The sequence below is a fragment of the Aythya marila genome, assembly GCF_965140915.1.
Source record: "Aythya marila genome assembly, chromosome: 3".
NCBI lineage: Eukaryota > Metazoa > Chordata > Aves > Anseriformes > Anatidae > Aythya > Aythya marila.
The window spans coordinates 22,886,077-22,913,016 of NC_139044.1; the positions used below are offsets into that span (position 1 = coordinate 22,886,077).

Here is a 26,940-nt window from a genome sequence, read left to right on the forward strand (position 1 = left end):
TACAGACAAAACCTTCAGAGTCAGTGAATTCTTGCAAATACTTAACAGAACAAAACACCAAGACATCTACAATGCTTAATATGTATTTTATGCAGATTTATTTAGATTTTGCCTTCTGGATTCCAGCCCCCCCCCTTTTTTTTTAGATAGCACTTATTTTTAAATAGTTTATAAACTAATGCGATTTCCAAGCCTTTCAATTTCTCTAACCCCCAATCCATCCAAAAAAATTTCGGCTTTCCCCAGGTTCACTGAGACTTAACCACTTATGGAGACTACATGCTATGGCTACAACAAGCTACGTGTTTGTTGACTAGTTAGGCTGGTCACTAGCAAACAATAAATAACAGCTAAGTTCCACTTACCCTTCTCTCAGTAGGGGCACTACTAGTAGGGGCTGCCCTGCTGCTGAGCACTACATTTTCCCCCCAAAAATGTACAAGAAAGACTTTTTAACTTTAAGACAAACATGCTTGAAATTCACCAGAAGGCTCAAAAATCACTTCTGATAGGGCAGAACCATTGGCTAAGCCTTGTCATCTTCAGAAATCAAGCTAAAAGTTAGTACTCTACTGGGCTTAGGCCAGATCTTCCTATTTAACATTAATATTCCTATTTCTTCCTATTTAACATTTTTGCTGTATTTAATATAGCATGCATATCTGTAATAAAAACGGTATATTTTAAACATCCAGAAAGAACAGAGAGCCTTTTTGGTCATAATATCAGCCTTCAAAAGCACGTTAAATTCCATAGGAAATTAAACTCATACTTGCTACCTAAAACACGTTGTGTTTGAAAAACACAATACCTCAGAAGTCAATTTCTTCTCATCTCCTTCTCCATCCTCAGAAAGGTCAATGAAAAAGTCTTTTCCACCTGGAGTTTTATCAATGAACCAGCCACCTTCAGAGATCCTAGTTACAGCACAGGATCCTGATGAAAGGGTGCTTCTTTGAGGTGCTGTTTGCACAGGAGAAGAGGTTTCCACTGGTTCAGTTTTTGGAGTGGCTGGAACAGAATCAGGATTTCCTTTCTTGTATAACGTCAGCAGGGAATTGTTCATGTGATTTGTAGACTGCAAATTCATGCATTTTTAAGAGAAAATATACAAGTTATAACTTGGGTTATTTATATACAGATACCAGTGAAAAATATTTCATACAGGTCAGTTATGAAAATACAACCTCACTGGAAAAAGTAATCACTTATCTTCCATCCCACTCTTCTGCATATCAAATAACTGCAGACAAAACTATATCTGCTGGTTCAACAGGCCTTTATGATTTACCCTAAAATAACCCCTGTTAACTGACAGTTATCATTTTAGCTATAGTCAGACGTGTCAGTTCCTTCAATCGCTTCATTCAACTGCTAGCCAAGTTTTTTGGGTACCCAGCATTCTTTTGTCAAGAGTGATTCCCCACCACAGGTTCTTCCTTTTATGCCAGTAATATCCACCTTTCAGCTATACTACAGATTCTCAGTTGGAATGGCCAACTCTGTCTGCAACTCGTCTGCATCTCCACTTTTAAACTTTTCAAGTGCACTGCAATTTTACAACACATAATCACGTGATACACAAATACGAGCAATCATAATAAAACACAGCTTACTAGATCTTCTGGATAATCATCATCATCATCATCAGAGATATCTGTGGCACTTCCTGCTGTCCTTTACATGGAGGGGAGACAAAAACTATTAATGTATCACAAAACTGCAAGCGAAACACACACAAAACAGAACAAATGCAATTTCCACAACATGGTTCCTCACAACTATGCAATGTGGCATAAAACCAGAAACAAACTCCCAACTGGCATGCTCTAAATGTATTGTTATGAAGAGTTTTAAACTTCTTTCCAAGGCTGCAATGAGTTGGATCAACTTGACTACCTGGCTAAAAGACAGTCCTACAAAAAAGTGATGTTGGACCAACCTGACTGTGTAGTTTCATGATGAGCTGAATCACCAACACAGCACAACAGGGGACATAGTAGCAAATCACTGCTGAACTATACTAAATCCTTCTGATTACAATGTATTAATTTCCCATGAGATTATTGGTATCTATCACAGGTTAGAAACCAGAATGGTCCATGAGACTGCACATAGCTTTAGGAGTTAAGAAATCTTAATTCCGACATCATACCTAGTGGTGACTTTCTCTGAATAGCCTGTCCTGTAGTCTTATTAATCACATTTAGGTAATATGCATCACACCCAAGAAAGATTAAGAACAAAACAAAGGAACTGAACCATTTCCAGGACTGTGGCCTTATATGGAAAACCATAATGTAAACCAAAAGAATATCCATCCACTCAGAGCTGTGCATTCACCACAGCAGAGAAATTACAATCTACTCTTTAATATCTGCTTGTCTTAATTGAGAAAAAATAATGTTTCAATTAACTACAGGCAACTCCTGAGGAAGACAAGTGTACGGAAAATCAAGGATATGCCAGTAAACTTGAAACTACTGAAACTTAATAATATGAAGACAGAAAGATTTAAAGTAATGTTAAATATTAATGACATTACTGAAGTCAGCTAATGATAGAAATTCTTACTCATTTTTATCTTCTCCATGTCTTGCTTTTTTTGCCACATGTTCAGCTTCTAGAACTGTTAAATCTTCATGTTCTTTTTCATTACTGATTATTCCAAACACTGAAGAAAAAGTTCAAGCATTAACAGAATAGCCAAAGTATAATCAAAGAATTTGGCATCTTGGACACAGTACTAACAGAACTACCTTTTTCAACTTGTATTCTAAAAGCATTTCTTTTTCTTCGTCCATAATCGGCACTGAAAAAAAAAAAAACAAACCACAAAGTAGCAGGTTACACCAAGTGCTTTTCTCCCAACACACTGTTATTCTCAGTGAAAAAAAATACATTGTAAGTTGATACTCAAGCTTTTACGTAAGTTCTTATTAAGAACCAACTTGAAAACGTGATTGTTTTTTCTGAACCCTACAACTCTGCGATAGCTGGGATGAAAAAACACTAAAATTTACTCATCTCTAAAAGGATGTTTAGTAAATGTTATTCAGGTCCTCTCTGCAGCGATGGAAAAGCAGCAATGTACAAATGGATTCTATTACACAACAACAACACTCATTTTCTTATTTTAATTTAAACAAGAACATATGGACATAAGAGTATGGTCTAGAAAGCACAGTCCAGTACGGAACAACTGCAATAAGGAATAACAAACCCATGTGAGAAAATCTGATTCAATGAGCACCCTTACCTGCAAACAAACATCATCAACCTTTCATTTTCAGTTACGGAGCAAACATTTCGTTTGCTTTTCTGCAACAGGTGACAGAGGAAAAATAAAACCTAACCCCAAAACCCACAAAAGTCCACAGCAAGAGTTTGGGATCCTTTTCTCTAACAATGCACAAAAAATAGATTGTAAAAACATTAATGAATATACTTCTCTCCATTCCTTTACTCTCACATTCATCAATAATCTGCCTTTCTACCCACAAAGAAAGCCTTTAAATAATTATGTGAGGTAGACTGTCCTCCTAAGCAACCGAGGAAGATTTAGTGTCTTACTGACTCCTGTTACCCACCCCATCTGCCTGCATCCAAGTGTTATTTTCTCTCATGTTTTAAACTCATCACCTGTATAAGGACCAAAACGCTGTAACGTGTCTGTAGCTGTTTAACAGCAACAATGATTAGCAACTAGATCTCGCAGTACTGATGCGATCATAAACAATAAATTACTAGATACATCAGCAGAGGAAAACACTGGAGTGGAAATGATCTGATTGCTTCAGTTAACCTCAACAACCAGTAGAGAAGGTAACAAAATTAAAATTTTGACAATATGCAAGTACAAAATAACAAAATAATATATTCCATATTCTGAACGTGGAATGTAATGATACAAATCTTTGCTCACCTGTACGTTTTCTGCAAATCCGACGCTAGAATCCCAATGTCAACATACTGGCCACATCTACTGCTTGCAAGGTACTAAAATGAAAAATGTTAGGAAGCAAGATAAAATCTTTGTCAATAACCTCATTGGAATAGCTAGGTCTAATATGCCTGTTTCAAATTCATAATATAAAGCGTAATATAATACAATGTAATATAATAATAATATAATATTCAGCAATAAAGCTCAAATATGCCTGTTTCAGACTCAATATCCTGGCTGAGTTTGTGAACTCAAGGTGCAAGACCCTAAACTTCTGAAGAGCGAACTCCCAGCTGTTTGAAGACCTGGTGGACGAGACCCCCTGGCACACTGCCCTGGGGAACAGAGAAGCTACCAGAGCTGGCAGCCCTCCTGAGCGCACCAGAGCTCTCCTTCTGCTCTATAAAACGCAGAGCGGGGCGCTCCGCCTGGAGCCGCGCTGGGCTGCCTCACGCCGCCCCGCGCAGCCATCTTGCCGCGCAGGCCCCGCGCCTCCCCCCGCGCCCCGCCGCCCCGCACCTGCTTCACGCGCTGCTTCAGACGCGGGTCCGCCGCCCGCGGCCGCACCCGGACCCGCATCGCCGCCAGCCGGCCCCGGCCCCGGTCCCGGTCCCGGTCCCGCTCTGCCCGGTGCGGGAAGGCGGCCGCAGGGCCTGCGGGTCCCGGCGTGCTGCGCGCTGACTCCGCCACAGCAGGGCAGGGCAGGGCGGAGCGGAGCGGAGCGGGGCGGGGAGGCTGAGGGGCGGGCGGCGGCCGCGCCGCCATGGAGTCGGTGGTCTTCATCTTCGCCCTCATCGACTGCTGCGCGCTCATCTTCCTCGCTGTCTACTTCGTATCCTTACCGGCGGGGGGAGCGGGACGGGCCCGGCTCGGCAGCGGTGGTGCTGTGGGGGTGCTGGGGTCCTCATTTCGGCCGAGAGGCCGCGGCCCGGTGTGTGGGGGCCCGGGTGGGAGCGGGGCTGGGTGCCCGGCGCTGAGGGGGGGGAGGAAGCGGGTTTGGGGCCCCCCCGGGCCTAAAAATTGGTGCGGTGCGCTCTGGTCACGGAGGGCAGCTCGCTGGGTGAGGTGGGAGAGGGTGGGAAGGGCGTGCGGAGTTCCTGAGGCAGGGTTTCTGCGTTATTGCTACAAAAGTGCCTGCAGACTTCGCTGGAGGGTGTTGTTAGAACAGGACAGGGCTGATGCCTCCATTTATGTGTTCCGGATTGAAGGGGAAGCTGCCCTCATGCTCAGATCCTGGTGTTTCCGAATTTACCTGGTTGTCCTAACAGAAAGAAGCCCAAAAGCACCTGAAAGAATCTCACCTTAGACAGATATTTCACTTATTAAAATTGAAAGCCTTCACCCACCTCTTAAGAACAGAAGGAAAAATGCATGCTTTCCTCGAAGAAAAGGAACACAAGCGTTACAGGCTATAACCTGATGATGTGCACATGTTGTGTGTTAAGCCTTTTTTGATAGGGCTCTCTGAAACCTTTGTATTCCAGGTGCTGGAAGTTCATGTGATAACAACATGAACCTCTTCTTTCAGAGCAAACTGGGAAATTACCCTATGCTACTCTAAATGTAAAATAACGAGATTTAGTTCTAGAAGCTGCAATAGCCAGCTTTATTGTGAGAGTTTAAAAGGTGCATCAACCTTTCCCTGCTTTTAAGGTTTTGCTCCAAGCATGGTAATAATGATTGTGATACCAAAAATACTGAGTTTGCCTTCCTGGTCTGCTTTTAGTGTTAAATTGAACTTTAGCACTTGTGCAACAATTGCTGCTGGAAAAAGTACCATAAAATCATTTAGCCTGATAATAAAATATGGCCTGTCCGTCCACCTAAAGTAGGACTGAGTGGTGGCTAACTGAAATATGCCTTTGGCAGATTTGTAGAACAAGACAGAAGAGTGCTCACCCCAACATACTGGATGAAAATAAAGCTTAGAATATTTTGACTTCCTATACAATTTTTTCCTTATCCTGAACGTCAGATAATTACGCTATCAGATTTGGAATGTGACTACATTAACGCGAGATCTTGCTGCTCAAAACTCAATAAAGTAAATGATTATTCTTTGCATTTAATGGGGTTAAAAAAAAAACAATCCATCATCTCAGCATCACAAATAATGGGAGTTTAATGTATATCTGAAGAGCATGGATTGGCAATACTTATTCAAAGCATTTATGTTTCTCTGCAGTCCACTTGTCATTTTTGGGCTCCTGTCTTCCATAAAACTAGCCACAAAAGGCTGTTCTGCTAATCTTAGGTGCTGAGATGGGCTGCTTCTCTGAATTTGTGGGACTCTTCCCAGAGCTCTCAAGTTTTCTTTTTTGTATGTGTGCCATTAAGTAGCGATGTCTACTCCTGGCTGAACTCAAATCTTTCTAGCTACCTTCCCTGATCCTTGTATATAATTCTTAATGTCTTGAACAGCAGAGTGTTTTGCTGTGATAAGGAAAAGTTCCATTTTAATCAAATCTGCTTGAAGCTGTTCTTCTGAAATCCGTGTGACCCGCCCACATGGGTGTTCACTTTGATTTAAAAGTCTTTCTTAATGTAAGAGAGAACACTGCAGGATGCTCTCAAGCCAAAAATGTCCTCTTGGGCTGACCCGGTTTACCAATGTCAATTTTAATATCGATCAACTTTCTTATCTGTACCAAGTCTGGAGGTGCTTATACGTTCTGTGTCTATGCGGACTTATGTGCTTCTTATGTGTTTCTTTCATTCCTACACCAAATGTTCTCTGCAGTGACTTCAAATGTGCACTGTATTCTTTCTTAACTCGCTCTGAAGTGCATGTGTAGTATAACTGTTTAAACAATGTTGTGTTTCTTTCTGGAAATTGCTGTGTTAAACACAGTACCTCTGTTTTAATACCTTAGGGCATAATTTCTGGCTTACTCATGTGCAATCTGTCTGAAGGTATTCATTTCCCTGCATTGTGATGAAATCACATGCATCTGTGAATTTTGTCAGTTTGATGTGATTAGAATCAGATGATAACACCATATCAATTTTTTTTTTTTTTTTTTTTTTTTTTTTTTTTAGAAATTTATCCTTATAACCTTCTTTTTTTCTTCCCTTTTTACAGTGGGTCATCCCAGAGGTGATTGGCCATGCTGTTGTAACTGTATTAATGCTTATTTCATTGCACTGGTTCATCTTTCTCCTTAATTTGCCAATAGCAACATGGAATATATATAGGTAAGTGTGAAGCGTTGTGTGTGTGCTTGCCTGTTGCTGGTTTAGCTTTAAGTGTAATATGAAGATAATATGTCATAATGAGAAGTTTCAGTTGTGTTCTTCAGTTCCTAACAGTCTTCTGGTTAACAAAACTCTCCTCTCCTTGCAATTAAAAGTAGAAGAAACCCAGCGGAGTAAATGACATAAAGCTTTGGGCCTTTCCTTGCGTTCTCTCTAATGCCTAGGAATCTTGATCTGTGAGTCATTCCTGAGTTTGTAGGAAATAATGGCATGTTGGTTGGGATTACCAGGTAGCACTGCAGACACAGTCACTAATGTTTCATTCTTTGCCTATGTGCCTGGTAGTGTTACCAGCACAAAACCATTTACATCAGCCTGAGTGATGGTTGTAAAGCCATCAGACTGTGGTGTTATCCCAAACACCCTCCTTTGTCTGCAGTCCTGTTTCTCCCGCTTGTGTGTTTGGACCCCTTTTGGGTCCACTGTCTTGCCTGTTTATTTTTGGAAAGGTTTCCAGACTTTTCATGTTATGATAGCCATCATTGTTACTGGTCTTTTCACCCTGGGCTGTCTACCGCTTTGAAATGGTTTGCTTCCCACTAGAGGTTTGCATGAGGTAACACTGGGACTGTTGGTTCAAACTTGTGCATTTTATTTTGTATAATTGTGAAATGTTTGGTGTCACTTAAGGCATAAAAAGTTAGCTACAATTCTTTTTTCTCTGTACCTCGTTAACACTATTTGCAGGGATGAGTCATTTTTTAAATACAAGAGGTTTTACAGCTCATAAAAGAGAAGATTCCTTTACTGATATTCTGATTGTTCTTCAGCAAAATATAATTATGTACTTAACGTCTTTTGTTTTCCACAAAACTTCTAGTAAAGCCTTCAAATGTTTCTCAGTTGGAGAAACATGAGGCAGTGTAACTTTTACAGTTAATGGCTGTATATTGCCTCCATGCACAGGTGGGGATAGTTTTGGCCACTTGTAGGTACAAATGTGTGTTTGTGCAACAGTTGCACAAAATGAGTGATGGTCCCTTTGGTGAGTGTAGTATTAGTATTTGGTGTTTCTTTTTTGGTTAGACTGTTTCTACACAGACACTGAAGGGAGGAAGGGGGAGAGAGAGAATGTATTTTCTTTGAAATCTTGAGGATTTCTTATCCTAGTTTCCCCCTTGCTTCCTTCTAATATGTTAAAGCAACATAATTTACCATTCTGTTAATATTTAAAGTAGCCACTTGCTTTCTCTTCTCAACATGGTCAGAAGGAATTTTAAAAGCTATTGATTTCTGTTTCCATGCTTTAGGCAGTAGGCTTTGAATGTTGTTTCGAAATGACAGCTCTCATTTTGTATTTGTCATTTGGAATACCCTAAAATCCTGATGTTGCCTCAAATGTAGATGTGCAATGCATGTAATAAATGAATATGACAGTGTAATACTTTGCCTATGCTGCCATAAGAAGTCAGAATGTTAAGACTACTGTTAATCCTGCCTCATTTCTGAGGATCAGGGACTTGCACCCATACTGGTAGCCTAGAGTACCCCATTCATGGTGAAGGAGCTAGAAGTGGGCAAAAGCAACTAAACTATAAAACTATATGTTTAGTATTATAAAGGGAATCTGATTGATGGTGTGGGATAGAACTTATATTTGACCCAATCATTTAATGGACAAAGGGTATGGTAGTCAGAAAAATGGTGGATTGAAAAGTAGTTTGAATAAAGTGTCAATGACTAAATTACAATCAAGTGGGAACAGATTGTGTAAACCTGTTACTGAGAGCTGCAAGCTTCCAGCATCAGGTGGGTGTGTTTGAATTGTCTTCACGTGTCACAGTATTTCAAGAAATAATTTCTGGAGTGAATTTCTGCAACAGGTCTAAGCGCAAGATGCGGCACCTGGGTCATGGCAATCCCAGACATGGGTGAAGAACTCATTGAGAGCAGCCCTGCAGAGAAGGACTTGGGGGTTTTGGTGGACAAAAAACTTGTCATGAGCCAGAAGTGCAAGCTTGCACCCTAGAAAGCTAACTGTATCCTGGGCTGCATCAACAGAGGAGTGGGTAGCAGGTGAGGGAGGGGATTGTCCTCCTCTGCTCTGCCCTTGTGAGGCCCCACATGGAGTGCTGCATCCAGGTCTAACTCCCAACCCCAAGAAGGGTGTGGAGCTGTTACGAGGAAATTCTTCACTCAGAGGGTGCTGAGGAACTGGAGCAGGTTGCCCAGAGAAGCTGTGGATGCCCCATCCCTGGAGGTGTTCAGGGTCAGGTTGGATGATGCCCTGGTCAGCCTGATCTAGTGGCTGGCATCCTGCTAACTTGTGTTTGTCAGCATCTAGCATCATTGTGTCCATGACTACAGTTCCCTGGATGTGTAACATAAGCTAAACTAGACTGGGGGCCTCTTGGAAAAAATAACTCCCAAGTTCTGGAAACTTTAAATAATTTGTGTCATTTAAGTGTCACTGCTTTTAAAACACAAATTGAATAAATACTATCTTTATGGTACTCGTATCCTAGAGATGTAAGGAAACGGTGCACTATATATCTTATTTCTAGGGTCAAATGATACAGGAAACTTGTATACTTCCTTTTATTTCAATAAAATGTACTACATTTCCATGAAAATGGAAATTAGTGTCAGAATTATAACAATAGATCAATCACTTAAAGCTTCAAATTTAGAAGAGACTTCGAAATTAATAATTTCACGAGCTATTCTTAATGGGACATAATTGTTACTAATTAAATATGTGTCAGTACTTTTTAACGTTCCTGTGAAAATAAGAAAAATAACACTTATTTCTGCTGCTATAGAACCTCTCTTCCCCTCCTATTGCTCCTGTTACTGCAGTGAATGGTGCAAGATAGGGAGGGGCTGCTTTTTCTTTTGCTTGGTAACATTCTTCAAGTATATAAAGAAAACCTGTTCTGTTCAGAGACCTTGCTCTTGCTCAAGGTCTACGACTAGGAGTTTAGGAGTTAAATTGCTGTGTAGAAAAGAGCATTTTTCCAGGAAGGTAGAACCTGTATGAGATTTAAGTGAGATACTACTAATAGTACTTGTTCTAGACTGGGCTCGGCTGCAGTGACAACTTCAAGTGCTTGCATTTTTTTCTCTTGAGAAATGTGTATGGTGAATGACTGTACTGTTGCTTGAATTTTCACAAGACACAGGCATTTACTGTACTGATTTTACTCTTCTTTTTGCTTACATTTCACTTTGTTTCACTCAGCTGCTGTTCTTACGTGGATTTAGACAAGAAGTACTCAAATTCTCCAGTCCTGCCCAGTTTTTCAACCTGTCAGCCATAGGAAAGCTGTGTATTTGCTGTGATAACACAGGATAGTTTTGCTAAAAATGGAATTAATACACAGATCCTAAGTCTTATCTGCTTTTGACCACTGGAGTTTGTGATTTTCTCTATAATTTTTTTGTAATGAAAACACTGATTCTTAAGTTTTTTTCCAGTCTCTTTCAGTTAATACATCTTTCCAGTGTGGGTAGAGGTTTTCTTCCTAACACGGAGTAGTCACAAACAGCAATTAAAATGATCTGGAATTGGCTTTTAACTGGAAATTCTCCCACTTATACCTGGGAAGCTGGGCTAACATTTTCAATACTGCTTGACCTCTGGATTTTCATTGTGTAGTGGCAGAGATATGTACAATATCCTGAGATTGAAATAGAAATCTTAAAAAAAGCTCCATTATATTTAACTAGGAAACAAGCTTTAGATGAATGTCACTTCTGTGCAAATTCTTCTCCCCTCCTCCTGACACTCCTTAATGTTTTAATGATTATACTTGTGTGTTTTTTTTCTTTCTTAAACTTTCAGGTTCATTATGGTGCCAAGCGGAAACATGGGGGTATTTGATCCCACAGAGATCCATAACCGAGGACAACTGAAATCGCACATGAAGGAAGCCATGATTAAACTAGGCTTTCATCTGCTCTGTTTCTTCATGTACCTGTACAGGTTAGTCTCAAAAATTGCTCCCAAGGAACAAAGGAAGTGTCTGCCAGCTATTTTTACTTCCCCTATTCTGCTTGTGCTGGTATTCATAATTCTGATCTTCTTCTGCTAACCTTCAGTAATATATTTTGACAGTCAACTGTATGCTTATTATATGCTTTTATGCTTTCTGATCAAACATTGTTTGAAAACTCAGACTACTACTTAATCTCAAAACTACTATAAGTAAATACAAAACTACATGATTTTAGCACCTAGAGTAAGCAGCCTGTTTAGACGGGGTAATCTTGAGGGCTAAGTTTATTTCACAGATTCTGTTTTAGAAAATAAAGTGCTCAGGTTAAGTTACAACCTGATGAGTTCTGTGATTGGGTACTTTCTACAAGGTAGAACTATTGTTCTTCTACTGCAATATTACTTCTGCAGTCCTCGTCTTCATAAATAATGCAAGTGGCACAGTTGCCTTGACTTTCTATTTCAGAATCAAGTGCAATTTGCTACTGAAAGTGATAGCTGTTCCTACTTGCCTATGCTTCAGTAATACACTGGGTCTCATGTTTTCTGTTTTGTCACAGTATGATTCTGGCTTTGATAAATGATTGAGAAGTTGACAAAGAACCATTAGCTGCCAAATGGGGTCATCACTCCAGTGACTGGTTGTGGAGCCACAGACACCTTCTGAACATACCTAGACCAGTGTCGTCATGCAGTATATTTTTCCTTTTTGAACAAGAAATATTTTTCTGTATTTTTAACATAAAATATTTTCAAAAGACATTGGATTTGTGTAGCAGTTGTTTTTGTTCCTTCTTAAAACCCAAATGGCTGTAGCTGCTGCTTTGGTTCTGTAAACAAGGATTTCATTTTACAAATCTTATGGGAATGACAAGATGAGAGGGAAACTCATTTCAACTGCTTAGGCTGACAATAGTACTAATTCTAGAACAAATTTAAGAGCAGTTATAATGCTTATTTCTTACCAAAAGTGTCAGGATATGCCTCTGGCAGTCAAGCTGTCCAATTAGCCTGGTTTGAAGCTGTCCTTGGTACATCAATTTCAAAAGCAGAACACTAGCACAGCTTGCATCTTTATGTTGTTTTGTGCTCAGCTAAAAAGCAATGGAATAAAAGTTGTGCTTTTTCTCATTTTCCATTCCCTCTCCCTCCCACCCCAACCTGTATGAAGTCTAGTGTATGGCAGAATTAAGGTCACTGTGACACTTGTAAGAGTGGAAAAACGTGTTGCTGCAGATAAATGTAACACTTGTGAAGCAAGTAATACTTGTTTTTTTTTTTCCCTTCAACTCCTGTTTTGTCATCAAAATACTTCATAGACCTCCCTGTAGAGTAAACAGTGCATCAGGGTTGGAGTCAGTAATGGAACAAAAGTAATGGAACAAAAGAATCAACCTGCTTTAATCATATCCAGTGGGGTGAATCAAGAATGTCTACTTAGGAATCTACTTAAGAGAGGTGGTCTGTTAAACCATAACCCAGCTATCCCCACATTTCTGATGTGATTCTGCTTCAAAGGCACCAAGAAATTTCAGTTCTTCTTGAGCAGCTCTTACATCACCGCCAAGTATACAAACCTGAGTTTGTACCCTCACTATCCAACTTTTTTATATATACGCATAAAAACAAATTTTTTTAAACAAATGTACCAAGTGAAATACTAAAAAAAATCCAAATTTTAAAGTCCTAAGAAGGAAAAAACTCAGATTTTAAGAACTTGTCGTAATTTAATGTACAGCTATAGTTAGCATATTATATTGGTCTTAATGTGGTATCTGTGTGCAACAGCTTGTTTTTGTGAGCAGGTGGTAAAAAGACAGCACTGAAGCTTGATTGCTGTAGGTATCTTGCACTCAGTATTTGTTTTAGGATAAGCTTAGCCTTAAATTTTTGACAGATGGAGTCTAAGTTCAGCTGCTGTAAAGACCAAAAACTACTGAAAAGCATGCTCACTAGAAAATAGCTACCACAGCTACATGCAAGTGACTACCTGACAGCACTGCAAAACAAAAATTACAGCAAACATTGCTTTGTAAAGCTTTATGCCAGACAGGATATAGATCTGTAAAAAGGAGAGAACAAAATTTCAGAAGAGAAAAGTCACCGACTTCTGTAGCAGCTCACGTGGTAGGCAAGTACCTTATTTGTAGGTGAAGACAATTTAACTTAATTGACTTATAGCCTCTTGTATATTCCTGTGAGGGAAAAAAAAGTCCACCACATACCTATACTTTATCTACTATAAGAGCAAAGTTAGTAAGCTGCTTGAGGTAAGTCCTTGCTGTAGCGCCAGCAGTAGATACATAAACTTCATTAATGACATGTAAGTTCCATGCTGAGAACCATGACAAGTAACCTGTAATCCCCTCACTTAAACTAGCAGGTTTTTTAAATCTTATTCTAAAGATGGATTTTGAGATAAGAACTTTGTTAGTAGTTAAAATATTTCTAAGATACAGTAGTTAGAAATCATTGAAGACAATTACAATAATGACATTAGCTAGGGCAGACACATTCCCCTGTGGAACCAGTAAAAGATCTCACACTCACTCTGAAAAGCTCCTATTCCCCTCTACTTCATGAAACATTTCTTCAGAAATAGGAGGGGGACATGGAAAGGTAAAGGAAAAGAACAATATCTGGAGGGGGGGGGAAAGGGGTAGCATGCATCTTAGTTCAGATGTCTGACCTAAGGGATGTTATTGTGGATTCTTCCCCGCTTCCCTCCTTAAGAATGAATTACTAACCACAATAGAACAAGAACTACAGCTGTGTACGCTGTCCAGTATTAAGCAAACTGTACTTTTAGATGAATACAAGTTTCCATCCTGTTTTTGAATAAACTCTCTGTTCATTCATCTCCAACAACTTTTTCTAATTGTTGTAAAAACCTCAGAAGCAGATTCTGGAGACCACAATTCTGCTGAGTCATTACACTACTAATTTTTGAGCCTGCCTTGTTGTATAAGTCATTTTCTGCCTTAACAATGACCTTCACAGAGCTCAGAGTCAACAGGAAAAATGTGATAAAAAACCCTTGAACTACAGAGATCCTAACTTTTGAGCAAGGTTGTTAAGCTCTTTTCCACGCTCACAGTCTAGAGCCTAGTTAGCTTGCTACAGTGTCAGTACTTCAACTGCTTACAGTGACTGGGTAGCTGTTGTAGTACTGCAGTTGGGAGTGGAGGATTAATTAAGATAGGGGAAAACGTGCTAATCAATCAATACGGTTATGGACTGTTGATTATTTAGCTAGTTTTATTAGTGAATGTACTTACCTTCTCACCTTTCTCAAGCCAAAAAAACAAATTTCCTTCATCTGCTATATGGATAATTTTTGGCTGAATTGGGTCAACTCTTCTACAAATACTAGTACCTGAGGGAAGCAGCAAGAACAGGTACATGGAAATGGATATGGCATAACTTGGAGGGAATAAAAGTTGATGGAAAGGTGCTACTGGAGGCCATAAAGACCTTTTTCTAATCAAATACAGAAGCTGAAAAGAACTGAATGCATTTCACCAAAAGGTTTGAGTTTAGAAAACCTACTTGAAGACAAATATAGGCACAGCTTTCATTTAGCAGAACATTAGCTAATAAAAATGCCTACACCACCAGTATATGGAAAACACAGGACAAAGACGAGATTCCGTTCTGCTGCACGAGGAGGAGAGACCAGGTTAGTTGGAACAAGAAAAGCAACAGCTGAGAATCAGCTTCAAGAGCTACAAGAGCTGCTTAGGTCAACCACAGATAAAAGATGTCCTTGATTTCTAGTTACTAGCAGTTGGCAAGAAACATCTGAGCAAGAAATGGAAGTACTTTAAAAGCACCTTGTTAATTATGGGAGAGAATTTTGTAGGTATATCTGAGTTACAGTTAGCAACCTGTGTAAGATACCTAAGCAAGCTCCAGGATTAAAGAATCAAGGCTCTCACTGAGCCTCAAAGGAGCAGATGTTCAACAATGCAGATAAGCACAGAATAGGACACAGGCAAGTAGTGTGCTAAATGGCATAAATGTGCAGTCAAAACAGAAGTGTTGGGTAGATTAGAGCCAGGCATCAAAAATTGGAAAGCCTGCACACAGCAAGAGGGAGCTCATCTTCAGCTGAACTGCCACAAATGATTTTTCATCTCAAGGAAATGAAATGCTACAACCAAGGAAGAATTCTATAATTAGTGATCAAGAAATGAACATCCCAGTGATATTCACGTAAGTGAAGTTTAGGAAACTAAGAACTATTCATTCCAGTTATTTATTCTGTTTATTGAATTGAAAGAAAGGGAATACAAACATTTCTGTTAAGTGCTGTGCACCAACATGGAAAAAGTGTATTTTTTTAAAAATCCTAATAAAAACAAATCAGAAGTTAATGTAGTTCCAATTGAACAAGTTGTAAAGATATGTTTAAAATACTACACATTTATAAAATAAAAAAGTTAAAACGGTGTTCTGTAAATAATTAGTAAAACAAGTGAAAATAAATACGAGACCCAAAGTTCTTATGTTTTTAATGTAATATAGCAAAGAAATTTTAACTACTTAATATAATCCAAGGAGAGTAACAAAAATCCAGAAAGTTTTAAGAACGCAATCCTTTGAAACATTTAATATCAGTCCATAGCAAATAGTCATTACATACCAAAAGCTCTAAGTGTTAAACTAGTTCCACCACAACTCCATATAAATCTTGACAACTTAGAAATCTTGAGATCAACAATAAAGTTCTTTTCTTGATCTCTACAGCTTGGTTTGTAAGTACATACATGCTTTGAGGATCCATTTTGTCCCATATTTTTTTCAAGGAGCCAATAGCTTTTTCCATCTGTGCCTAAAAATGTTAAGATTCATATCTACCACATATACCCTAACCATGAAAAATGTTTAAGAAAAAGATGGGGCACAATGAATTTCAAATTTATAAAAATATACTGATATTAACCAAAACCTTCAGGTCAAAGGACACTTCACATACACACGACTTAAAGTATGCAATAAAACATGACAAGTACCTAGAACGTTTGGTTCTATGCCTGTTTATGTAACACATGCACACACACATTCATACCAGATGGAACACTCTCACAAACTTTTTATTGAATCCAGATAATCTGGATAAACAGAAAACTTGTCTACAGTTTATTTCAACAACTAGAGGCAGCTACTGCAGCAGTAGTTCAACACTGCACACTTCAATCAAGTCCACCCTGTTTAGAAAAGTGTCAGAGTTAATCTTTTTGTTTCCTAAATATCGTTAAAAGTAGCAGTTTTCAAAATTAAGTATGGCAGCTGAAAATGGTCTCAAGCCAATGTGGAAAAGACAGGGTGAAGTAAAAAGGAGGATTAGCCATTTATGGGATGAATGTTCCTCTTAATTGTTTCAAAAAAAGAAAAAAAAAGCCAACAACAGTGAAAACCATTTAGCAAATACAGGTGTATTTTGTAGCTAACAATATGGACAAACTATTGAAAGTGCATTTTTCCTCCTCCCCCTTGAGTTACAGTAGTTTGTCAGTAAATCCAGCTTTTCATGTTCATTCTTCTTTCTCTGCCTCCCCAAATGGGTCTAACAACATCTCCCCTTCAAACTATAGCTAATTATAGGAGTCCTTGTTTTGTACTAAGGAAGCCTTGCTAACTGATTTTGGGTGGGAGCATTGCTTAGCAGTGTAAGGAGATACAACTAGACCCAACCTCCAAGAGCATACTGAATTTTATTAAACATTACCTGTTCGAAGCCAACTTGAGAAGTAACTGGCAAGATCTGGATAGATTTCTAGCTTGCATCTTTGCTCTAACCATAAAAAAGAAGTCAACTTTAAAGTTGGAGAACTTGAGAAAAAACAGGGAATTTAAACAAAGATGTAATTGCCCCCTACTACCTCCCCCCATACCCAAAGGACAAATTTAGCATGACTGCTTATTTTCCCTTTTGTGCTCCATTGTGCCTTGAAAATTACTTACCTGAACAGCTAAAGAGCATTCAGATAATAAAATGCTTTAGCATTTTTATTTATTAAAAAGAAAAAAAAAGAGATCTGCCTTTAACAATAACCTGCGGCTACTGTATTTTAAGCTAACAGCTTACCAAAGTTACAAAAGAGTAGTACACACTTACAGTATTTTCCTCTCTAAAAACATAGGTTTGTTCACCAGAAATACAGTAATTTATTGCAGGTGTGCAGTTGTTCCAGCCTTAGACTCCAGCCTATGAACATTTTTAAGCACATGGAAATCAACACATTGCAAGTGAGCAAGCTTATTACCCCATCCCCCACCCCCCATCTCATTTTATAGTCTGTGCACAAAAAGTATTGGTACTTTTCAATTCACATAGTGTGAATACGTGACATGTCAGAAATAATCTTGGTTCCTCTTTAATCGACACTTAGAATGGTTCTCACTACCACTAGACCTATAGCGTAATCACTGTGGGACCAGGTACTGTGGTCAAATAAAGTTTACTCTCTCTAGTCTCCACACATCATCTGTGATAAGCAGAGATCTATGCAATATGGTGTTATTTAGACACTGGAAAGAATGCTATCTATATGATAAAGGAGCTTTCCCTTATATTGCATAGTTTCACCACAAAACTAAATTAAAGCAGAGACACCAAGAACGTATGTTTCTCCTTAACTTGCTTCTAAATCCCTGATGTGTTTTGTTTTTTTTTTTTTTTTGTTAGAGGTACATACCAAGTCCAGAAGAGAAAACCCAGAATGGAGGTCAGGTTTTGGTAGTAGTAAGTTTAAATTTTTAATTACAATGCATTGCAGTAGAAAATAGGCATCAGGTCATACATACCCCCACATAGCTTGTACCAGGTAAGGAGTCTTGGCCAGGTACGGCCAGCCATATTAAAAATGCCTGTTGAAGTGGATGTGAGACTTCAAATCTAAGCTTGAGACTTGATCACCTTGAGACTTCAACACTTGCCTATATTTCCTACTAAGTCCCGTGAGTATGAGGTAAGCAAATAGTGCGAGTTGTACGCAATATCTTTGTTAAGAGACACCAAAACCAGGATTATTCTCCTCCCCCCCGCTCTCCCTAAATAACGCTTTTTTTAAAAACATGAGGTCCAGAGTAAGACAATACAGGGATAACTTCCAAAGATTCACATACTAGCATCGCTTAAGAATTACACCATGTTTCGAAGATAGAAAATACTGCTTGCAATTTAGGTACTCAATATTTATTTAAAACCCGGAGGTTTATTTTACTAAAAATTAACCTTAGGAAAGTTGTCTGCTTCTCTGCAACACCGATGCCACAGACAAGACTGACCAATCTTATGCTGTCCGAACTAGCAACAGAAACAAACAGCTCCTTCTAAAACTAGCTAATGGAAGGAGGAACTGATTTGTAGTCTTCAGTTTACATACATACTCCCAGTATGCTATAACTCCCTTAATTGCTATCAGCGCAATTCCCCTTAAGAAAAAATGAACTAGGTTGAAGATAAGAACGTTAAGTTCCTATTTCATTTTGGAGGTACTAAACCAGAAATGAGTACATCAGATTCAGGGCTGGCTTCAATGAGAAGATTGGAATCTTCAATCATGTTTCAGATGGCACACAGGGCAAGGAAAACACCGCCACCTGATTGCTGGAATCTTAAAAAAAAAAATCCAACCCATTAAGTTTTGTTTCTTTGGGAAAGAAAAAGGGACTGTTTATGTTAAACACCACATTCCCAATCAAAGCAGCTACACTGCTCTTCCCAGGAACTCTGGCAAACCTTCCCCCACCCTTCTTCCACACATGACTAATGAGGTCACTAGATTACCATCTCATTAAAGGATGAAGCCCACACTTCCATTCACATCATTCTTGGTGACACGCCCTTTCCTGCTCCCTCTTTACTTCACAGCACTACCAACACTACCTTTCCACCCATGGTAGGAAATGGACTCCAGCGCCATCCCAAAGTGAATTTGTGTGTAGTGCAGAAGCATTGAGATGTCAGGCCATCTGTTTATTGAGGACAAAAACCACACGTGATGTCTTTCTCTTTTCTAAACATGACATATTAGTGGAACTGTTCCTAAATGCGTTAAGATGTTCACAGCACCAGCTTGCAACAAGGTCTAGGAGAGACATTTAAATTTGCAAACTTAAAAGTATATTTTCAGAAAGAAAATCTATACATCTTTGTTTATCAAATAAAGTTTTCCTTCATAACACAAGTGTTACTTATGATTTGAATGTTAATTACTTTTACAAAATGTTTACTTTGTTTTGAATACTTTCTTCACATTCTTTTGTTGAGGTGTAGCCTACCTTTAATCCGTATTGTTGCATGTATTTATGTAATTAAAAAGAAGACCTTGTCTTGTTTAAACTCTTAATCTGGTGGTGTACTCTGAACACTTCTTTTTTTTGCTAAATAATACGATTTTATCTGTTAATATGGACAGTGAGTTTCTCTTTCTAAAACAACCTTTACTGACTACATAAAGTTCCTTCCAGCCACTGCTTTTGATCGGGTCTCAAGACACTCTGGAAGAGCATCAGTGATACCACATTTTACAACACTTCTTGCATCGTTTTAGTTCCAAACGTATACAAATGAAGTCGTTTTAATCCTATAAATAATTTATTTTTAAAAAATTGTGCTGTTAACCCCTTTGCAGGGCAACGAGCTATGTGAAAAGTACAAAACTTTTTGTCAAATGTGATATTCAGAGTGCTTTTGACATAGTTCATTGGTTTATCTCAATTTATATGCGCAACGGGCAAGGCTAGAATCCATGAACCAAGCTGCAAAGATCTCAAGCTAAGTAAGGCGGAGAGATTTGAGAAACAAGAGAAGGAAATACTTTCCTATCCAATGTATACTCTTCAGACTAAAGCACTCTTTCTATCAAGCCTTCTAAACTGTTAAATAAAGTGTTCCAAACAAGCATTTAAACTTCATTACACAGAAGAGCAACAAGAACAGTAGCCTGCCAAACAAAAAGGCAGGAGGGAAAAATATATAGAGTTCAATGGTTAGCCTGAATGTAGCACAGTTCTTCACAACCGATGGGGGGGTAATTTCAACACGGTGTCCAACAACGTTCTAACGACGTGCTTCATCTCGACTGGTTACTATGAAGCAAGGTGGTAAATGTTTGGCCCCAATCGGGCTTCAGAAATGGTTCTTTTTCATGACGAGCATGTCTGTCCAGCTATCAATCATGTTTGTTTGCACCAAATCCCAAGCCATTTAAAATACGACTAATTAAGTTAAACTGAAGTCGTCTGCTCCAAATTCGCCATCAACTATCCATGCTACTGCATTCCTCTGAACAAAAACAAAAAAAAGAGAAAAAAAATCACACCTTGAAGATTTTATCAGTAATTAACATTCCTATTATAAGGTCTCTAATACAGTATATTTACATAAGTTTTACTGAGCATGCATTACTTAACGGAACTTATAGTGTAACTAAACCCTACATTAAAAATTAGCAATTTTAGGTATCATTATTCATATTAATTCAAAGGTTAATTTATCATGTTATCTGTTGGTACAAAGAAATCATCTTTTGCAGAAGATATCAATAAATTACATACATTTACATTTAAGTTCCAGGGGCTCGTGCTAATTACAAAGCTGTCATCCATTTAAGATTCCTAAGTTGCTGGACATTATTCTCTGCACCTATACCTTTTATAGATGCACTACCGCAAGAAATTCAGTTTGTATCATTTTTATTTTTATGAAGTTTACAAGCTCATTTTCTGGAGAAAATGAGAAAGAATAAGCAGGCAAGTAATTGGGAGAAAACAAAAGCAAAAAAAAACAAAAAACAAAAAACAAAAAAACACAAGTAAAGCCAGCTGGAGGATAGGCTCTGAGTCCCTACATGTATGTTCAAGATGTTACAAGCAGGACTGGCAAGGCTGGTCCACCTAGTCCAATACTAGAAGCAGATGTGTCAGAAAGCACAGAAACAGAGAAAGGAAGTAATCCTTCTATATATCCTTCCAACTTTCAGCCATTTTCATCTAGTGGACATTCTAAACTAGAGGTGTTTACTCGTCTACTCACACTTCATGGATTTCTCCTTGATTGTTTTGTTCAGGTTCCCCTTGAACTCATGTCCATGCTTAGTATTCACTGTAAGTTTTTAGCATGAGATTGGATGTGTAATGACAGAAGCCTATAAGCTGCAGAACAATCCCCTAGTCGTCATCTTGTTAATAGTTCTAGGGGGGTAGGTAAGAAGGGTTGGGAAAAAGTGTGCATTTTGACAGTGAAAAAAGTTGCACTTATTTCAGAAGCATCACTCTCCTGATAACATCAGATGGTTAGGAAAAAATCAGTGGTGTACAGATTTTAGGGTGGAAAAATTTCAGTCTCTCCACATTTTGGAGGTTACTTTTATAAGCACAGTAACACCACTATTTGTTTTCCAGTGTAGTCAGAATGCACTATTCAAATTTTAGTAACATTGCATGCACTTAAAGCATTAAAGGCGGCATTTCTAAGAAGTCTACCTAAGTCAGTTAATAAAATACTACGGCCTCAGTTGACACCACTGTTTTCTATAGGACCTTTCTGTAAAGGCAATGATTCTAACCCAAGACTTGTGGGCATTTTTCTATTCTATTATTGCACAGAAAATCCACCAAACCAGCTGCCTTTGACATACATTTTTATTGATTAGAAAACATACACACATGCACACACACACCCTTACCTTCAATATCCTGGTTGTCTACGAATGGCGCTGGTCCCCATATTCTAACAGTACCATCATCAGAGGCACTGGCCATCATGGATGGAATCTGCGGGTTCCAGCTCACACAGTTAACAGTACGTGTGTGCCCTGTCAGCTCCGCAATTGGCAGCTCGCTACGCTTGTGCCAAATATATACTTTGTGATCTAAACAAAATATGCATTTTGAAAAACATGAGAAACATTGCTCCGCACAAACCAATTTGTCATATCAAATAGCACTTCCACACCTAAAAAAGCATTAATGTTGTCAATTCTAAAACCCACATCTGTTGAATGTGCAACGGCACTAAACGTTTTCTTCTAAAAATGATCAAAAGAACATGGGCAAGGTTCTACCACAAAGGGGCATGCTTCCTTTAAAAGACTTGCAAGAAAAACATTCAACTGCAGTGCAAATAACCTAGAAAGACAAACTGAGCTACTCTTAAATTAAGGACATGGGGTAGTAACATTATTCGAAAGGAACACTTGCAGAATTTTTTTTTAAACAATCATATTTACAGATTAGTACACGCATTATAAAGTCACAAGTGTTAAGGCAGGATATTGACTGTATGAAGTAATGAAGTGCTGATGAGTAATACCTAAGTATCCCATAGGGCATCCTGATCTCTAAATTGGAGAGAGAGGGATTTGTAGGGTGGACTATTCAGTGGATTAGGAATTGACTGGATGGCTGCACCCAGAGAGTTGCAGTCAATGACTCTATGTCCAGGTGTCCCTCAGGGGTCTGTATTAGGATCAGTGCTGCTTAGGATCTTTAGAAGTGACACAGACAATGGGAACAAGTGCACCCTCACAAGTTTGCAGATGACACCAAGCTGAGTGGTGCAGTTGATATAACAGAAGGAAGGGATGCCATCCAGAGGGACCTGGACAAGTTTGAGAAGTGGGCCTATGGGAACCTAATGAGGTTCAACAAGCCCAAGTGCAAGGTGCTGCACCTGGGTCAAGGCAATGCCAGACCTAAGTACAGGCTGGGAAAAGAACTCATTGGGAGCAGCCCTGCAGAGAAGGAAAAGCTTGACATGAGCCAGCAGTGTGAGCTTGCAGCCCAGTAGGCCAACTGCATCCATCAACAGAGGAGTGGGCAGCAGGGTGAGGGAGGGCATTGTCCCCTTCTGCTCTGCCTTTGTGAGGCCCCACTTGGAGTACTGCTTCCAAGTCTGGGCCCTCCCCCAACCCAAGATGGATGTGGACCTCTTGGTGTAGGTCCCAAGGAGGGCCATGAGGATGATCAGAGGGCTAGAGCACCTCTCCTATGAAGAAAGACTGAGAGCTGGGGATGTTCAGCCTGAAGAGGAGGTTCTGGGGAGAACTCACTGCAGCCTTTCAATACTTAAAGGAGGCTTATAAAAAAGATGGGGAGTAACTTCTTACTCCAACAGACAATGACAGGACAAGGGGGAATGGTTTTAAACTAAAAGAGGGGACATTTAGATGTTACGAGGAAATTCTTCACTCAGAGGGTGGTGAGGCACTGGAACAGGTTGCCCATAGAAGTTGTGGATACCCCATCCCTGGAGGTGTTCAGGGTCAGGTTGGATGATGCCCTGGTCAACCTGATCTGGTGGCTGGCAGCCCTACCTATGGCAGGGGAGTAGAGCTAGATGTTCTTTAAGGTGCTTTCCAACCCATGCCATTCTAAGATTCTATGAAGTTCACAGCTCTACAGTTAATGAAATGCGTCTTGGTACTGAAGACCTGGAAATATTCCACTGCAAGTGCAAACTGAGAAAGCGAGTGATGACAACAAGGCTCAATGTCTGAAATCGCAAGCTATTACTGTCTGACAATTAATTCTTGCGTTGTATTCAAGACATTGATTTGTACTTAAAGCAGATGCAATAAACAATCCCATAGATCTTATTTTGTGATAGGAAGCTTTTAATCATTTTTCTTTTAGCAAAATGCTTGAATTAGAATAGTGGAGTCAAACACTCCATTGCATTTTGTTTGTTTGTTTGTTTTTAAGCATTTTATAACCAACCACATTTAAGAATAAGTGACTAAGTCAGGATTTTTTTTTTCCAACTGTAGATTAGCAGCCTTTAACAAACCTGTGGATTGATCTCTCTAGGAATGTCTTTGGAATATTCCAAACACATCTTTATAAACTGAAAAAGTATGTGCCACTAATATTACACAAAACCTTAGTATTTAGTACTAACAGATGAAAATACTTTAATTCAATATATTTGGATGGTTTCAATGCAGAAGTCATTCTGAAGACTTAGCAAACAAGTCAATCTTTCTCTATTCCTCCTCCCGGCCCCTTACAAAACAAACTTGCTCTCTGACCTACCTGCTAGAATAGCATCATGGAATCATATTATAACTTAACTGTCTTCTGCTGAGTCAGCTCATTTGAGTACAACACCTTTATATACACATGTATGCAAACATTTTGGTTGAGTTTACATTCCACTTACGATTTCAAGAGACTAAATATCCATGCTATTCATCAAATAACACAATTCACTCTCTGCTTTAACACTGGACACGCAAGCCTCTGCTGCCTGGGAGAATCAAAGCCTAAACACAAACCAGTATTTTGGTGCTTGTCAGAATGCCTGTATTTTGTTTTGGAAAAAAAAACAAAAACACAAAACAGTTAACTAGATTAAGGCAGCGGTCAACTTCCTTCTCAGAAAGAGACCTCCATTTTCTTCCTATTGATAAAAGTGTTAGAAAAAAAAACTAGGTAGCTGACAAGGCATCTTCCTAAATTCAAGAGGTCACCACAATGTAATCTGTTAAGTTCTTGTTTGTTTCTTTGCTTTATTTTGTTTGTTTAAACATAGAGAGGGGTTTTCTGAGTAGCCACATTTTCAACAGTTACAAGTTGTCACAGAGACAACAGCCTCAGACAGTCCAAACCTAAGTAAGTAGATTTGTCTAAGTTGATCTAAGTAACCCTCAGCTTCTACCAGTGCTAGGTGGTTTTAGACACCAAACATCTAAATAAATAAATAGAAAAAAAATAGGTGCGCTGTAGTATTCACACCTACACATTTCACAGCATCTTTATGACTCTCAACAAATCTTGAACTTTCTGGTTCTAAGGCCCCAAACCAATAATTTTGTTCAACCATGAAGAAATTCACACTGAATTGGAAGTACTGTCCTTCAGTCATTATCTTCCAGTGGGTCTGGTAAAGAGTGAAATTTAATTTTGGACATATTTGCTATTCCAAAAAAAAAAAAAAAAAAAAAAGGATAGTAGTAACATTAACATCCTAGGCAACACTATGTCCTAACAGCTGTGTGTTACAAAGTACTAACAGTGATTACATACACATTTCAAGTGTAATTCTTAGCCCTGCATAGGCTTGAATATTAAGTGACCTCCACAGGAGGTGATGGCACTATAGTGACAGAACCAAATCAATTCCAGACATGACCTATTAACTAATTTATTTTTTTGCCACAGACAGTTGAATAAAAATACACCACAAAGCCTTTGATTACCAAGAAAACCTACTAGACAGTGTCAACAACTGCCTGATTTGAGATAACTACTTTGTAATGAAGCTGAATCTACTGAAATTAAAATAATCTTGCCACACCTGTATCTTCAACAGGGGAAATGAAGATGTTACTCCCCAGAAGTATTTCTGATTCAAACCATAAGCCTAAGAGTCATACCACAAAAATAAAAGAGCCCTCAAGAACACCCCACCCACTTTTAATTAAAACAGTTCAGATGCTTTAGAGGAGTACGTGAAAAATTTGTTCCAGTTGCTCACTTTCAGAGATGACAGCTGCTAACAACATTATAAAACTAAGGTATAGGAAGGAAGGATAAAGTGTTCTAGTTTTCTGCACAAAAAGGAATGATATTACCTTCGCTGCCACTTGCAATGAAGTCTTCATTATGACCTCCAAAACATGAGTGAATTGTGTAAAATCCTTGTGTAACACCTTGATACTTCCTCACTAAAACTCTGTCTTGTAAGTCCCATAAGTGAACTCCCTGGGAATAAGAAGTACAGAGGATTTTTTTTCTTCAATTGAACATTATCCATTGCATTCTTTTGAAATAGTAAATGAGTTTAAACACAATGAAAACATACTTCAGCTGACTTCAGTATTTTTACTAGATCAAGAAAGTAAACATATACCAGATTATTAGCTTTAACTTCCAATCTATGGTCCCTTCTATTTTGAGAACTCATTCTCACAGAAGGTTCCCAAAGTAGAAATAAAATTAAAAACAAACAACCCCCCCTCAATTCTAACACCTCTCCCCACCCCCCCACTAAACATAACCTGCCACAATTCTTGCTGCATCTGGCTTCTCAATGTTATTGCCAGATACTAAGATTTAACAATGCATTTTTCATAGTATCAAAGCCTTTACCAAAAAAGTCAAAAATTCAGTCTTAAGACTAAGATCGCCTTCTTGTCAGAGAATGTCACAATACAATTATGAACATTAAGGCCTCATATTAAATAAATACAACTATATAACAGCAAGTATTCCAGCTTCCATCAAAATATTTAAAAACAGTTAGTACTTGCAAGCAGCCTTATTTGCATTTCCATTTATTATCACCAACTCACCTGAGTTGCTACATTTAACAAAGCTAAGCGGCCATTTTTTGAAATAGTAAACGACATTATAGGGTGATCTTCTTGTACTCTGAAATCGTAAGACACATCAACGTTAAGAGTACACTTAATCAAAGAATAACGTACACCAAGACAAAAGGTATGTCCTGTCTCTGCAATATTATTGTCAGGTATAGACAGTGTTGAATTTGAAATTATATTTGAAATTAGGTATATCTCAATGTCAATACAAGCCAGGACTGCAACAGTTTGTTAGTTTGCTAATACTTATGATAAAACCCAAGACCAAAAGGGACCTGAAGGCTCAAATACAGCTCCTAACTTTAAAGCACGATCTACTAAAATACATCAGGAATTGTGAGGTAAAGATCTCTTAATGATGGAGGTGCCAAAACATTAAGAAACTTATGCCAGTGCATAGAAAGTTATTTCTAATACTTGATCTAATGCTTCTAGCTACAACTGGAAATCACTTAGTTCTTGTCCCA

The 26,940-nt window shown here is 38.7% G+C and overlaps 3 protein-coding genes across 5 annotated transcripts in view; 1 reads left to right on the plus strand and 2 right to left on the minus strand.

Annotated features, from left to right (window-relative positions):
- Window positions 1-4,729, minus strand: part of NVL (nuclear VCP like) — a gene marked incomplete at its 5' end in the record, with an annotated part of 34,943 nt that extends 30,214 nt beyond the window's left edge. Inside the window, 6 exons of the mRNA XM_082756040.1 lie at window positions 812-1,078; window positions 1,617-1,677; window positions 2,575-2,674; window positions 2,760-2,812; window positions 3,926-3,999; window positions 4,466-4,729. Coding sequence (XP_082612166.1) covers window positions 812-1,078; window positions 1,617-1,677; window positions 2,575-2,674; window positions 2,760-2,812; window positions 3,926-3,999; window positions 4,466-4,729 — 819 coding nt within the window. The remainder of the gene's footprint in view (window positions 1-811; window positions 1,079-1,616; window positions 1,678-2,574; window positions 2,675-2,759; window positions 2,813-3,925; window positions 4,000-4,465) is intronic.
- Window positions 4,626-11,900, plus strand: CNIH4 (cornichon family member 4). Of its 2 annotated transcripts, none has more exons than XM_082756046.1 (5): window positions 4,626-4,778; window positions 5,922-5,990; window positions 7,029-7,141; window positions 10,986-11,126; window positions 11,259-11,406. In XM_082756046.1, exons 1-5 carry the CDS (start codon window positions 4,710-4,712, stop codon window positions 11,329-11,331), a joined length of 465 nt encoding a protein of 154 aa, XP_082612172.1. In that variant the 5' UTR covers window positions 4,626-4,709; the 3' UTR covers window positions 11,332-11,406. The 2 variants fall into 2 exon arrangements, with proteins under 2 accessions (XP_082612172.1, XP_082612171.1); XM_082756045.1 differs by lacking the exon at window positions 11,259-11,406 and adding an exon at window positions 11,699-11,900 and having other exon boundaries at window positions 4,627-4,778.
- A 3,477-nt stretch (window positions 11,901-15,377) lies between these two features.
- Window positions 15,378-26,940, minus strand: part of WDR26 (WD repeat domain 26) — a 33,819-nt gene continuing 22,256 nt past the window's right edge. For both annotated transcript variants that reach the window (XM_082756042.1, XM_082756041.1), the window contains 4 exons: window positions 26,444-26,522; window positions 25,724-25,853; window positions 21,836-22,021; window positions 15,378-20,433 (listed from right to left, as the gene is read on the minus strand). In XM_082756042.1, the coding sequence (XP_082612168.1) occupies window positions 20,408-20,433; window positions 21,836-22,021; window positions 25,724-25,853; window positions 26,444-26,522 (421 nt within the window). In that variant the 3' untranslated portion in view covers window positions 15,378-20,407. The remainder of the gene's footprint in view (window positions 20,434-21,835; window positions 22,022-25,723; window positions 25,854-26,443; window positions 26,523-26,940) is intronic.